This window comes from Hyalella azteca, unplaced genomic scaffold, assembly GCF_000764305.2.
Source record: "Hyalella azteca isolate HAZT.00-mixed unplaced genomic scaffold, Hazt_2.0.2 contig13234, whole genome shotgun sequence".
NCBI lineage: Eukaryota > Metazoa > Arthropoda > Malacostraca > Amphipoda > Hyalellidae > Hyalella > Hyalella azteca.
The window spans coordinates 841,405-855,945 of record NW_025943163.1 but is presented as its reverse complement, the minus strand read 5'-3'; the positions used below and the strand labels follow the sequence as shown (position 1 = coordinate 855,945).

The window sequence follows — 14,541 nt, the reverse complement described above, 5'->3', positions numbered from 1 at the left end:
ATTCAGAAAAGTAATTTACGAATGACAATAAAAACAACGGAACGAGGATTCGCTGAGATAAGAATTTAATGAAAGTTTTAACTGCAATCACAAGTGAAAAATGTCTGCAATTCCTAGTTACAATATTTGCTTGCCTATAAGTAATTGATGAGTGACAAACATTTCTTTTCTGGGGCCACAACCAAAATATGCAGTTATTTCGGAACAAAATTGACGAGCTACAAAAATAATTAAACAAATACCAATGTAGTTTCACAAAATTTCATTCTGTAGCATACTAACAAATAGACGTGATGTAAAACGCAGATTAGTGATGTAAAGCTAAAATAGTAGATTCGAGGATAACACTTTTTATTAAGGTAATAACCAGACAGTTCGTTTGGACAATGAGTATACGCAATCGCATACAGAAAATGCTTTACCTCATTGACCAAACTCCCCTCGTTCTAAAGCGAGCTGTCTCGCTTCTTACAAAAGCGCGTATCCTCGCCCACTTCCTCTTTACAGAGAACCTTGGAACTTCAATCTTCTTTTAAAATGGGGAAAACTGGAGAACTTAGACGTATATTTACTTCGCTAATACACGTGAATTTAGTTGATTTAACATCAAGGTAATTTTTAAAGACTTCGGTATAAGACATTGAAATGATTTTATATAAAGTACTCAACAGGTGGCACGGCGACCGCGACTTCCATTTGTTGAGACAGCGGAATCTCTCCCTAGCCCCCCGCGACCTCAGCAGAGCAACGGCCTTGTGCATGCGGCAAAACACGGCCGCGACAAATCAAAGCAGCTACCTTCTATGAAGAGATCAAAAATTGCGCTACTCGCTCATGGATAAAATCTTCGGACATGGACTCTTGGGAGAAGCAAGATATCGGAGATCGTATTGGAAGCACTGAACCGTGTCCGGCGATATACTTATGGAGGATTTGACATAATGTCAGCAAAGCTTGGCATTAGTTAGTAGAATTTAGTCCCCGTCACGCGCGATATGACACAGTAGCAGAAGCTGCAATTCAACATCGTCACAATGGAGTGAGATGCAAGGCCAAATAGTCAATGAACAGCTCGTACAATAGAGCCGCAGTATTGAAAACCAGATGGTTAATGAGCTTAGCCACGGAGATGACATGAGTCAGGTCGTCCATGATCCAACACAAAGGTTTCAAGTCTTGCGAGGAAGTGACTGATTCCGTACGTGTACAACTGCTAAAGGAAGTCACCTACAGACCTTTGCACTCGTCGTCCTCTGTGTTTCTTGTAAGAGTTCATATTCAGCCACGTGAATCATCACGTATCGTTGACATGGTAAACAAGTAATATATTACCTTCACATATGGTAATGGTGTCGTGGGTAATTTTCACTTTAACTTATGAGGCCCACAGAAAATAATGCACACCTTGAGTTGCGTTTGATTGACATGCAGTGCACTGGGTGGATAAACTAAATTCGATAACCATTAGGTAAACTGAAAGAACATACGTACAGACTGAAACAACGGGAGAAAAATCGCCAAAACTGGACAAACCCTGCAAAAGAGACGTTAAGATGAGGGAAGAGCGAATGACCAATCAAAGAGAATTGCGAAGAGAAATACTTTCACTCTTTGAGGAGAGAGGGAGAGGGGGGTGCGAGGGAGAGGGGGTGCGAGGGAGAGGAGGAGAGGGGGAGACAGGAGGAGGGGCGATGTGACCCCAACACCAGCTGAGCCCTGGAGAGAGCCCCCCCCCTCCCCCTGCCCTCCAAGAAACGCATCAATGTCGCTGTACGCAACTCGACGTCTTCCTTGCGTAAGATACCACTCACTTCACGTCGTAGCTGCGCACTCGTAAACTTCACTGAACATGAACAAACATCTTTCAATTTATTTCATGAACCAAGAATATACGCATTGAAATAAACCTGGTTTAAACGAATTCGATTCAACCATCAACTAGGCAATAGAAAAAAAAAAACATATGGGGGAACTGGACGATTTTTATCGGATTGAAACTCAACAATAGACGAGGAATAAATACAAAACTGGACTAGCAATTAAGCGAGTGAGTCACCATCCACAGAAGAGTATTCATTAGCGAAAGTAGCATATTCGCAGTCATAGCCATGAGCGGGACCAACAGGCTCGCCGCATTTCAGTTCAGGACAACAATTGCTAAGAGCTCCTCGGCATCCGTTTCAGCAAGCTTTAATGAGCATATAAATAACGAAATAGATCCGTCTAATTACACGCTGCGTCGCTGGAACATTTCAAGGTCCTTAAGAGGGTCAGAACGAGCACGTCATTACGAGATGCTCGGAATAGCTCAGCGGATCTTGAACTGTTAGGGCGCAGCAGCGCAGGCTCGGCAAACTCGTCCAGGAATTAACTACATGGCTGGCATACTGAGCAGGTGTTCACTGAAAATTACTCCTCAGTGCGTTCAAAAATAACTTCAAAGTATGTTTCCCAGACTTTTGATTTTCAGAATGAACGAAAGTTACATACTTTTGATGAAATATTAAAAAAGTAATGCGCTTCAGTACACCGGGAACTCTGAAAATAGAATAAGATAATGGCAAATTCTTTCGAATCTGAACACATAACAATGTAACTACTTATAAGATATCAAACAATGTGTTACGTGCCCTCGAAGTTCGTTTGAAACAGAAGCAACGACAATCCCTTGGCAGAATTATACTATTAATCATAATAATACCCAATGATATCTTGTACGTCGTTTTTTGCACGCAGTCGGAACGCAGGCAAGAATGCATCAACATTACTTGTACAAGACAAAACTTCCTGTCGATGCAGCGAGCACATTAATGCCAATAGCACTGTAATGCCGGACACAGACTTTCACCAACATGAATTGTTGTTTGCTTCTGGCGGGAGCGAGACGATAATAAGCCAACAAACGAGGTTGAAATGCATGTATTTTGCGGGTCGTTAGAGCGGCGTCCAATTAATGTCTGACTCTGACTAGGTGACCAGTACAAAAGAAGCGCAAATAAAAAACAACTTCACTTTTATATACTGGACACTTTCATGCAGAATACCATGAATAAAATATATAAAATTGCGAATTAAAAATACTAAATAAATAAATAACTGCGTGGACTGTCGAAAAATTTCGTACGGAACTACGGCTTTTCAATTTGTCATTTACGCACTAACAACCTGATGCATATTTAAACTTTTATAACTTTTGGCGCATATCAGCCCTATAAGGGTAATTTGATCCATTTGAATAAAGTCATTAGAGCGCAAATGAAGCATCGTCCAGAGCCCAGACTATGCCTTAGAAGATCACGACTATTAGGATCTATACTATACCCGACCCAACATGCGACCTGTAGTTCAAATTAAATGTAATGATCGTCAAAAGAAGTACCTACAAACGAGTAATTGAACAGATAGCATAACATTCTATTTATATTTGATTCGAGTTGCAAAGATCACCAAAGCTCTGAATCTTCTAGGTGGTAACTGGCAAGTGCTCCTCGGGAAAAACATCCAACATTCCAGCAGAGACACTAGTTAAAAAAATTTTCGGGCGCAGCATACCTACTCTAGATAGTAGAAGTGCAAACTTAATCTTATTTTTTCACTTAAATATTAAAAGCACATATAAATTTGCTCAGCGAATAATAGAACAACAATTACGATATTAATAGGAAATCATCAGTTACCCCAAAAATAAAGGACGCGTTTTCTTCGTTCACTACGAAGAAAATGCAATACTAAGCTATAACTGCTGCACAGTGCGCCACGTTTAGCAGATTGAGGTCATTATCATATACGTTTGTCTGTGCTCGTCAGAAGTCCTATGGGATTTCGCGTTCCTAGGGGGATTGTTCCTGAGCGCCCCACCGTTGAGCTCGCGGTGTCTGACTGCAGATCTCAGTTGTGGGGTTAAGCTATTATGCAGGTAGGATACCTACATTTCCCTTCTCTGTCTCTCTCGTGCGGGCGGCCGACGTCCCGTGTAAGCGACCTCTTGTTCGAGTGTCTTCGTTTCTGTTGCTTTTCACCTGTCCCTCCTTGTCACTTCGTCTCTTTGAGATGCTAACGCTGCTTCCTTCGAGCCAGCTTCAGCGGGCCGGAGATCTGAGACCTTCCGCCCCTTGTGGGTGATGAATAATTGAGACCTTCCACCTCTTTAGTGATGTTCATCTTGACTTTCGGTGCGAGATAGCTAAATAGCTGAAGCGCTAGTAAACATTTGACCATTAAACTAACTAACTATCATATACGTTTATCAAAGTAATGTCGGCACTGACTAATAGGCCTGATGTGGCCTGTCACCGATTCTTTTAGTTTTCATGACTTGACCACAGGAGATCTAAAAACAGGTCCTTTAACTGGATCATTTCAACTGACGTTAGTTTGACTTTGAAATAGCTCCACTAGACTTCCATCAGGTTCGATATGCGGATATGGTGCTAGGCATTTCAAGTCTGAACATATATTTCTGTATTTTATTATTCTGTTCTGCCAGAACAGACTTTATCTAGTCTGTTCTGGCATGCGTTCATACTCGGCGCGTCGCGATGTAATCAGGGAGACTGTTCCAATTGTCGTTCACGAAGTTCAAACCCGTTGACGCTATTCCAGAATAAAAGAAGTAAATTTTCATTTATTCTCTATTAACAAGCTGCAAACTATCAGACTTAAGTTACAAAGCTAACACTAAAAATAGCGTAAACACTGCTAAACCCAAAGGTTATTGGTGCTTCGCGCATCTATTATAACGGCTCTATTAGCCTCAATAGAAGTTCAAAATAATTAGAATTGGTTGATCCTATGAAGCCAAAAAATATGTTCTGTGGTACGGAGATTAAAAATTAATTGTTTAGTAAATCAGTTAGGCCGAATATAAAGAAAGTCATCAATCTAATTGAGTGACAATATTTCAAACACCTTCCTCAGTTTGAAAATTTCATCATTTTTCCTAGTCTAATCAAAACAGAAATTCAAGTGATGAAATTCCAGCTTTTTAGCGCATTTTCTCATTTATGAAAAAATGCACTATTGTGCTCGCCATGTCCGTCTGTCCGTCCGTGACTTCATGTTTTCGTCGACGAGAAAATGCGCTCTCTGTCACTCACTGCAGTGAGTACTGAGTTATTTTTTTTTTTCTTCAATTGTTTAGCCGGGCAGAACTTATAATTCGTCATTATTCCCGAACTTAGCAATTCAAACTTCCCAATTCGCCACAGGACATAAACTTGAAATTACGTCTCTTAACCATTACGATAGTGGCACGTACGAGTAACATTTTTTCTCTAGATATCCTAATGTTGAGCACAAATTACTAGAGAAGTCACACCTGCGTGACCATATATAAGCCGTAACTATTATTTTTGACAGATTATAGGAGCTTTCGACCAAGAAGGAGTGCCATTCCGTCTAGATGTGAGCCTCAACTTACTCAGCCATTGTTCGGAAGCTGTCGACAGAAACAGGTGAAACTTTGTTTACAGAAATAACGTTTGGCGCACGAGAACAAAGGCAAGAACCAATGTTGTCCAAGACAGTCTCTATAGATTACGGCAACTTTGTTCTATGAGGCGCTTGCTGGGTGCAAAGACAGGCAAACGCCAGACTGTGGTCACACGGTTTGGATGCATGAGAGTAGAAAAAAAGTACATCCATAGCTCCAACAGTGGTAGATTATATTATGTCAACAACTGAACTTTAAAAAACAATTTTTAGGAGAAAATTATGAATAACGTGTCTTCGTATAATAATTACACAGTAATTGCGGCAAGGATCAGGTATATACCTAATGTGTCCCACACCCGGGGTTGTAGCGTGATAGAATCCTTGAAGCGAGTCCGGGTTAATCGAAATCGATTGGTGTTCTTCAACAATTTGACGTAATATTTTGTGATATTTATAAATTCATTCTAATTTTTTACCGGAACACATGAAGACACGCGTAGTTCATCCTAACTGAAGATACGCTTACGTTCTGCGGACGGGAAAAAATATCTTATCCATGTACGAGTCTGCAAAACAACCAGAGAGGAGTCTTTCCAAATGGAGTCTTTACAAGGCCTATCGCTCTCAGGAGACAGAGCAACAAAAATATTTCTAAAAATCTTCTTTCCCTGGCGAAAGGGAAAATTCCTTAGAACTTCTTTCCTAGGCGAAAGGAAAGATTCCTACAATCACCGATAAATAAGAATAAATAATATATGAGTACGTCACCTGATTGCGCAGGTCGGCGGGAGCGAGCAAGGCGGGTACGTTGCTCTCGATGTGGCGGCTGACGGTGGACACGGCGGCTGCGATGGCGGGACTCGTGCCTCCTGAAGGCGGAGGACCCAAGGTCTCTTCTGAGGGCTGCACGACACGAGATAATTCATGTGCTGTAAATACGGGTGTGTGTGACACTACAATATTGGGAAAGGATACTACAAAAAATATCACAAACAATGATTGTTAGTGCTAATAAGGTCAGGATTTTGTCGTCGAACTACCATTATGAACACAGTTCTAACGAGGTTTAATCTTTGACAATCAAGCGATATTACAATATTTTTCGTTATAGTCTTGTACCATCAACAACTGGGCCATTGCGTAAGTGGTATTAAGTTGTGTAAACACATTTATACAACACTGCGTTGTTATATAAAAAAACTGATTAATTCACAATACGGCGATGTTTGTATATAGTAGGCATTAGTGCATAGGAAGTGTTCAGTACACGACAAAATATGAACGTGGAACCTCGATGATTTGCTGCACGTTACATGGCAATTTGGACAGTCTTCTAAGAGTTGCGAAACGATTTGTTACTAAGCGTCAGATAGGCGGGGACTCATTCCTTCAAAAATAAGAAAAAACACAAAATAACGCAACTATTACTAGGCGAAAAACCAAAGCGTAGATTCGCTGCTTCAGATGTCCACGAAGCACGTAACTCCATACAATAGTAAATGATTTTCATTCGAACCATTTTATTCAGGGCATCGAAGAACTTAGTGCAATAGTTTGACACACTACAAATGGTTGAAAGCAACAAATTTCACACACCCACGTAATTATATTTAAAAAATGAAAATGCATAAAGCATATCCTCATATAGTTAGTCCGATCGTAAAATTTTATTTACAATAAAATGTGACTTTCGTGTTAAGTATTAAACCTGATAAAAAAACATTTTCTGTTACCTATCGAGCATTTCTTTTATAAAGACTAATAAAATAAATCAGTAAAAGTTTCAAAATCGAGTTTCAATTATTAACAAAAAATTCACGTATGATTGACAATGTATTGTCACTTAGAAATTTTGCATGATTTGAAACACAATTTGGAGTGAACAAAGTAGCTGCAAGACACGCCAGGACATTAGTTAAGAATTTCATGTATGTTATTCATCAGTAAAGCACGCACGCGATCAGTAAAATTTCTCAGTGTGGTTGGGATGATTTAACGTATTAAATGAGGCAAGTGCGAGGCACTACGGCAGTACAAGTAAAACAAAGTAAATCATTAAGAGCACATTTTGCAAATGATAGCAAGAGCAACTTTTGGAGCGTTGAAGCTCAAGCGGTAATTCAGGTTAATTATTTTCATCACAACAGATAGTGTGGCTTGTGTTTTGAAAACGATGTGTATAATCAACAAAAAAATATAATACAAATCTACCCATAGAGAACACAGTAAATTACAATGACATAAAAAGCTGTAGAGCCCTCGTACCGCAGTTGATTAAAATAAATTATTTTAACTGAAGGCCGGAATTCTCAAATTTAAGCACCGATGAAATGAGGCGGTATAAAATTAAATGAAGACGATTCTCATTAAAGGGAACACAAACAAGCTGTCTGGAACTGAAAAGAAATCTATCCACGGACATGAATCCAACCACAACTGAGAAAAGAACTGAGGAGACCAGGAAACATCGAACTGATCAAATTATAATAAACGGCCTGCAACAAATACCATATAAATGGAACGTACACAATCACGCTCATACAACCGTTAGTGAACCAATTAAGGTGAGGATTTAACTGACAACAGCAACAACCACCACAGGCCCGTGTCAGACCATAAGGGCATATTTCCTGAATAATTTTCAATAACAGCACGCGTCTTTAGTAAAATTAAGCAACGCTCTAATGAATGACAATCAAAACGGCATCTATTAATTAAATTCTTCAATCATTGAAAAATAAGAAGAGAAAATTTGTAATTAAATGGGCAACGATGCCGATCCCACATTTCGAGTATATTTCTCAGGGATATAAATGGAGCCGAGTTCCTACTCTGCAGGCTGAGCTTTTTTGAGACAAAAACCGTCTAAAAATCTAATGTTCACAGATGTTTTTTTATTTAAGAGAAATTATAACGGCCAGAATAATTCTCTTTCTGTAAATTGACTGGTGCTAATGATTCTGCGCCCTAAATGAAATTAATGAAGAGAATAGAATCTAGAGAATGTGTCATACAATGTACCCATTTGGTCTGACATCAGGCGTGGTCGAGGGTGTAAGTTCTAGATGTTTCCATAGTTTTCCACAGGCGTAAAGGATTTGAATTGAACAGAGCCGCACTTCACACGTATAGTAAAGGTTTAATATATTTACCGGTAGATTGTCTAACTCGGCCAAAAAGTGCAAGATGTTCCAGAACTATAGGAGAGAAAGAAGACATACGTGTTAACACGCGCCACGGACTTCAACCTCGTAAACATTGCAAATTTATCTTTATCTAGCAATATTCAATAGAACGGCATTTCACATGATAATTTAGGTTCAGTTATATAGACTGAGAGAATTTAAGTAACGGAGTACATTATCAGCAGAATGAAAACGTGATTCATATCTCAGGATAGATTTCTCGAAAAAATTAGTGAAAATACGTCTTCAGAAGATGAAACTTACCTCGAAGAAACTTTAAAGAAACGATGATACTATTCACTCAAACATATGTAAAAATAACACTCGTATTAAAGTATATTACAATGTTCATTGCAAGACATAGCCAAAGGACTACACCCATAGCGAACTAGAATAAAGTTCGCAACCACAACTTCGTCTCCTTATGAAAAATGGGCGAGAACCTTAATAAAAGTTTCATAAATACAGAGGTGTCGCATAAGACGCAAGAGAGACTCTCGAAAACAGCGGTGACGCCCCAGAGTTTCATAGTGTCACCAAAACAAGTTTCAAAGGAAGTGCACTGCGAGCACAATAGTCTAATTGTAACACTTTCGGTGCTACCAACTCCCCTCTAGAAGGTCTCGATCTTAACAAAGCAGATTAGCTGGAGTAATAGAAGCATTGACATTCTGTGGTGAGAGGAAGCCACTAAATGAAGAGCGGTCGCAGGGTTCCCACTCAACTAGGAAATGTCACGCCAGAATGCATTTAACTATAATATAATAAGTGAGAAATTTAAAATGGACTAAATTTTCATGAACTCGAACTTTTTTTTTTAATGGCAATCACGGACGAAATTTGCAATTGATATGTAACTCGATAACATGCGCTAATAAATTCAGAAAAAAATACGATTTAAAAGCTCTCAAGGATCTATCGTGTTCATCGAGAATTAAAACATAAGACGATAAGGGATTGTTCTTGATCGTTGAATGATATCACCTGCATATGCAGCAATTTTTAAACAATGTTATGAAATTCTTGACTTGTTTACTGGTCTATTTTAGAATAGGAGTATGTCATCTAAAATTTCTGCACCAACATCCCAACATCATATTTTTTCTACGAATAAATCGTTCTTAATTGAATTCAAAGCGCAAGTCAAAACAATGGTCAGGGTAAACTAAGTTTTGGGTCGCAGCCAACGTTTTACGTCGATAGTTCAGTTACCGCGATATTACCTCACAGTGAGAATGAAGCTCACACAGCTTAGATTTTCAATTCTACCATCCCTGCCTAATTAGAAATCAAAATGAAATAGAGATTGAAAGACATCTCAATCTTAGGTTTACAATGATAACAATTTAGCAAGTACTTTTCTTCCCTCATTCTTAATTTGGCCAGGTCAGCTCAGTGTGTTATGATCCTATAAATTTTTCCCTTCTTATAGCAGGTCTTTAATGTATTCACACGTCAGAGAGTAGTAGTATTCCGGTATGGAGCTGTACAACACGAGACACGGATAAACGTCAATCCTGAGACTTCAGAAACAGTTGAACGCCATGATGATGATTTGAAATGTGATTATAGTCACAAGTATAGACAATAACAATAATTAACATGTAGTTTTTCCCCAGTTAAACACAGTTGACCAACGATCAGCGAAGTTATAGAGTAATGTTAAACACGGTTAAACACGGTCAGTTTCTTCATGAGTAATGGTGAAGTTACAGAGGTACACGGAACAAAGAGTGACATGACTTACCTGAGCTTTAGAACGTACGGAATCTGGATCCCGGTATGGCAAGATCGGACGTCGTCGCTCTTGAGGAAGATGTGATATTTCTGACGGAGGTTTGGGCTTCATTTCAACGGGCGCTCGCTCAAAGATCATGACCCTTTCGGCGACGCTGCCTTGCGTTAGGAACGGCCGTATGGCAGCGGCTCCAGCAGCGGCATGGAATGCGGCGGCGGTTGGTGACTGTGACCGCTCTCTGATGTGAGCCTTTTGTTGATCCGTCAGCTCAGGGTGAGGTAAAGTCGCTAGTACACCGGCCAGAGGTTCTGGCGAACCCGACTTGCGCTGCATCTTCCGAAGTTTCCGGCGATAAAATTCAGGTAATGTAGACAGTACTGGATCGTAAGAGCGCAGCATACCATCACCAGGTTCAAACCTGCTCTTGACTGAAAGAACGCGGCCATCACCATTAACAGCGGTACTTCTGGTTCCTAATATACTTCGTTCATCTTGAAGGCGTACAGATGTTTTAGGATGTTGTTGGGCTTCTTGGAATCTATTTTTTGCGTAGTCGATTGTGGACATTTGACTGACTTCTGGTCTGATTCGATACGCGGAATTGTCAACTTCGGGTGTCTTGGTTTCATCCACATCGACGGTAACACTAATGGAAAATTTGTGTTTTGGCTTGGATGTGGTACTGGGAGAGCTTGGAGTAAAAGCTGATGTCCCGCTACTTGATCGAGAAGCTTGCTGGCTTGCAAGTCGCTTTTGTTCAGATTCTTGGATAAGTGAACTGGATCTTAACGACTGCAAAATTCGTTCTTCTTGAGATGGGGGCCCCAAATTAATAACTTTGTGGCGGCTCGGAACAGTTGCAGGCGATCCTGGAAGCTCGACTCGAGTTTCGAGAGTTGTCACGTAGTTGTTGCCAGAAGATCCGTGGCTGCTTTTTGGAGGCGAAACGCTCATTGAAGATGAGGAATACGAAGAAGATTGTTGTCCGGGGGGAGGTTGCTTGAACTTCAACGGCCAGGTTGATGTGCTGCTCTGAGAAGTCTCATTCCATCCTGGCTGAGCCAGAGGAGGAGGGCTCGGTGAAATTGACCGCCGAGATCTGAAATCCAGCTCCGGATTATTACTCGAGCTCGATTTCTGCCAGCCATCAGCGACCAACGGCTCGCTTCTGGATCCAGTATAACGCTTAGAAGTTGATTCACCCACCAAGCTATTTGAATTATTAGCGGAAAATCGAGAAGCTGACGAGCTAGGAGAATAGGGTGAAGAACCAGAATAAACATCCGAAGAATACGGCGATGACATGGAGGAGGGAACAACAGACATGTCAAGCGAGCGATCGTCTGTCGCTGGAGGCGTAGAGCGCGATGTTATTGCCATTTGTCGCTCAAAACGCTGCAGAGCATCTTGGATCGTGGAAGGAGCACTTTTAGGACGCTCGTTGAGTCGAGTACCTAAACCTTGCCGGGCTTTGTCTTCAAGAACGAATGAATTTACCAGGTCTCGAAGTGACACTTCAAGTTTGGGATCTGTAAGTGCCTGACGTCCATCGCCGGGCGAGTCACTACCAGAGTAAGAAGACGATCGTTCAGGGGGCTGTGGCGGTGACACAGGAGGAGACGTAACATAAGGACGTGGCGAGCTGGAGTGAAGGAAACCTCCGCTTGAGGGAGACGGAGACGCTGACCGGAAAGGAGCTTGGCCTTGGGTCTGAGGACTGTTCGGAGACACGTACGGACGCGGACTGGCATTTAAGGTTCTCACGGGCGAAGAAGCGTGCTGAGACTGATTCTGGATATGCTGAACTTGCTGGTTTTGGAAGTGATGCTGAGGTTGTTTTGATGTATACGACTGCTGATTATAATGTTGTTGGATGTATGGAGAATCGCTTTTTTGTTTCTCCGGTTGTTGATGCGGTTGATACGTATTCTGTTGTGGAATAGATTTGGTTGAAAACTGTTGAGATTGACGACCATTCGTCATGGAGGAATCAAGAACTCGTCGGGGGACGGCGGGTGACGAGCCTGGGGGAGCCGGACTAATGCTTCGCATCGGGGTTCGCGGAACGGGAGTAACTGCCCGGGCTGGCGCTGAGTCAACATCATCTTCGGTGGCAATGCTATGATAACGAATCAGTTGATTTGGGTTGAGTCCCGTTGTTTTCCACGTTTGATAGATGAGTTCTGCCTGACTGGCAATTTGCTCAGCAATGCTGGAAACATCGTCGGTCTGCATAAGCTTGGAGAACGCGTGGTGTGAAGAGTCAAAGTGAGCCGAGGAGGGCGAGGCGCCCCCTCCTCTGCGTCCCGTGGCGGCCAGCTCGGACTCGCTATAGTTTCTTGCAAGCTGAGGCTGCGACGCAGGATTCCAGGTGTGGATGATGTTCAGGGAAGAACGACGTGGTGGACAAGGATCGGGGGGTAGTTGAGTGGTAGTGTGAGAAGTGCTGAAATTCGAGGCACCGGCAGTGGATTGATAGTGGTAAGGTGGAAGGCTGGTGGCGCGGCAGAAGGTGGAAGTGGCGGGAGAGGGTGAAGGTTCACAGGAGGGTAGTAGACGCCGCGCCGCTAAAAACTGCTTTAAAGCTTCCGTGTCTACGGTGACCACGCCAATGTTATTCTCAAAGTCCAAAATATCAACGTTGGCGGGGGAGCAGAAAGCATAGTGTTGACCGCAGTTTTTCACGTGACAATCAGCAGATCCTAATACATGGAAAGCACGCAGGTTTTCAGCACGGCACGGGAAATACGCTACACGGTTCTGTGCCAAGTATACGGTAACACCCACATCACTGGACATTCAATGCATCTAGACACAATTCAGCAAACTTATTTATCGTATAGATATACGCAAGTGAAAAAACAAGGCAATCACAGTTTTTCTGAAACGAAAAGTATATAATTAAAATAAAACAAACACTGAAAATGTTGTTTACCAAAATAAAATACACACAAAAATTCGTTTTATAGAAGAGAGCACGAAATTTTCACTGGAAAAACACACGGGCATTTTACAGCACGCTCAAGATTAAGCAGCACTTCGAGCAATAACTATACACAATCACTGAAGTAAATATTAACGGGCTAATTTCATAGTTTAACGCCATATCACTAGAACTTGTATTGAACGTCATAATCTAGAACGTCATAATCCAACAGAGTAACGTAATGCAAAGGGACGCGAGTGCATGCAGAGAGAGCGGATCGAGCAACAGAACTGGTGGCAAGGAGCGAAGGCTCTGCCAACACCGTCGGCTAAAAATGACACCACAATATTAGCTCTAGCTCGGCTTCATGCCAGCTTAGAGTGAGACTCGTCCGAGCGGCACACTTTAACCTCCACATAACAATCATTAACTAAAGCCTAGATGTGAAAAACTCAAATTTTCAAGATACATTGAGATGTGTAAAGAAAAAAGTTTAAACTGAAGGCTTGTGAAAAAATTCTTCAAGAACTAAAAGATTATGATGTTATTACCAGAAGAGAAAAAATGGGCAAACGTGAAAAGTCTAACAGTGAACAACTGAGACGACGGTTGTTTGAAGTCACGCGAGGCATTCTGAAAATAAATGAACGGTAATTGATTTGTGGGGCAGACCAGAGCTGAGAACTTGATGGGTCTTTAACAAATACAATGCACTAACTTCTTGTATAAAGATGATATGAAGTGCATAGTGAGTAGAAACTCAAAAAGGATTGCTCCAGCAGATATATTTGTCTGCATTGTACATGAATTACCGTGAAATAATATGAATCTTTCGAAAAAAATTAACCTCAAAGCAAGTTGACCGAACCGAAAGAAAGGAGTCGTTTTTTGGCGCTAACGCTTTCGATTCGGGAATAAAATGAAAATATAATAAAACAATCTTGTGCTGCATGTGGGAAATTTCTCGATAATGTAATGAGGTTTGCCTAATTACTTTCAGCTCAATTTCGTGTCGGAGGCGTCAACAGTAAGACAGGAGCGCATAAAACAAACAATTCGTTCCTGAAATAACAGTGAAGAGTTCATTGGAGCAGGGCACTGTGAAGATGAATGGCGCATTATGAACAGGTAATTAGCGTCGACCTCCTGGTGAGGTTATAAACACAAAACCTCTTCACAGCCTCAACTGCTAACGACGTTCTGTCTTCCCCGCTTCGTTGCTACGGTCCACACATCGTTGTTGCAATTGATTTGCAAAA

General features: G+C 41.3%; 1 protein-coding gene across 1 annotated transcript in view; it reads right to left on the bottom strand.

Annotated features, from left to right (window-relative positions):
- LOC108682112 overlaps positions 1 to 13,317 on the bottom strand; it is a 43,057-nt gene extending 29,740 nt beyond the window's left edge. Inside the window, exons 1-3 of the mRNA XM_047883567.1 lie at positions 10,366 to 13,317; positions 8,586 to 8,630; positions 6,202 to 6,336 (exon numbers count right to left, since the gene is read on the bottom strand). Coding sequence (XP_047739523.1) covers positions 6,202 to 6,336; positions 8,586 to 8,630; positions 10,366 to 13,155 — 2,970 coding nt within the window. The 5' untranslated portion in view covers positions 13,156 to 13,317. The remainder of the gene's footprint in view (positions 1 to 6,201; positions 6,337 to 8,585; positions 8,631 to 10,365) is intronic.
- Between the last annotated feature and the right edge of the window lie 1,224 nt (positions 13,318 to 14,541).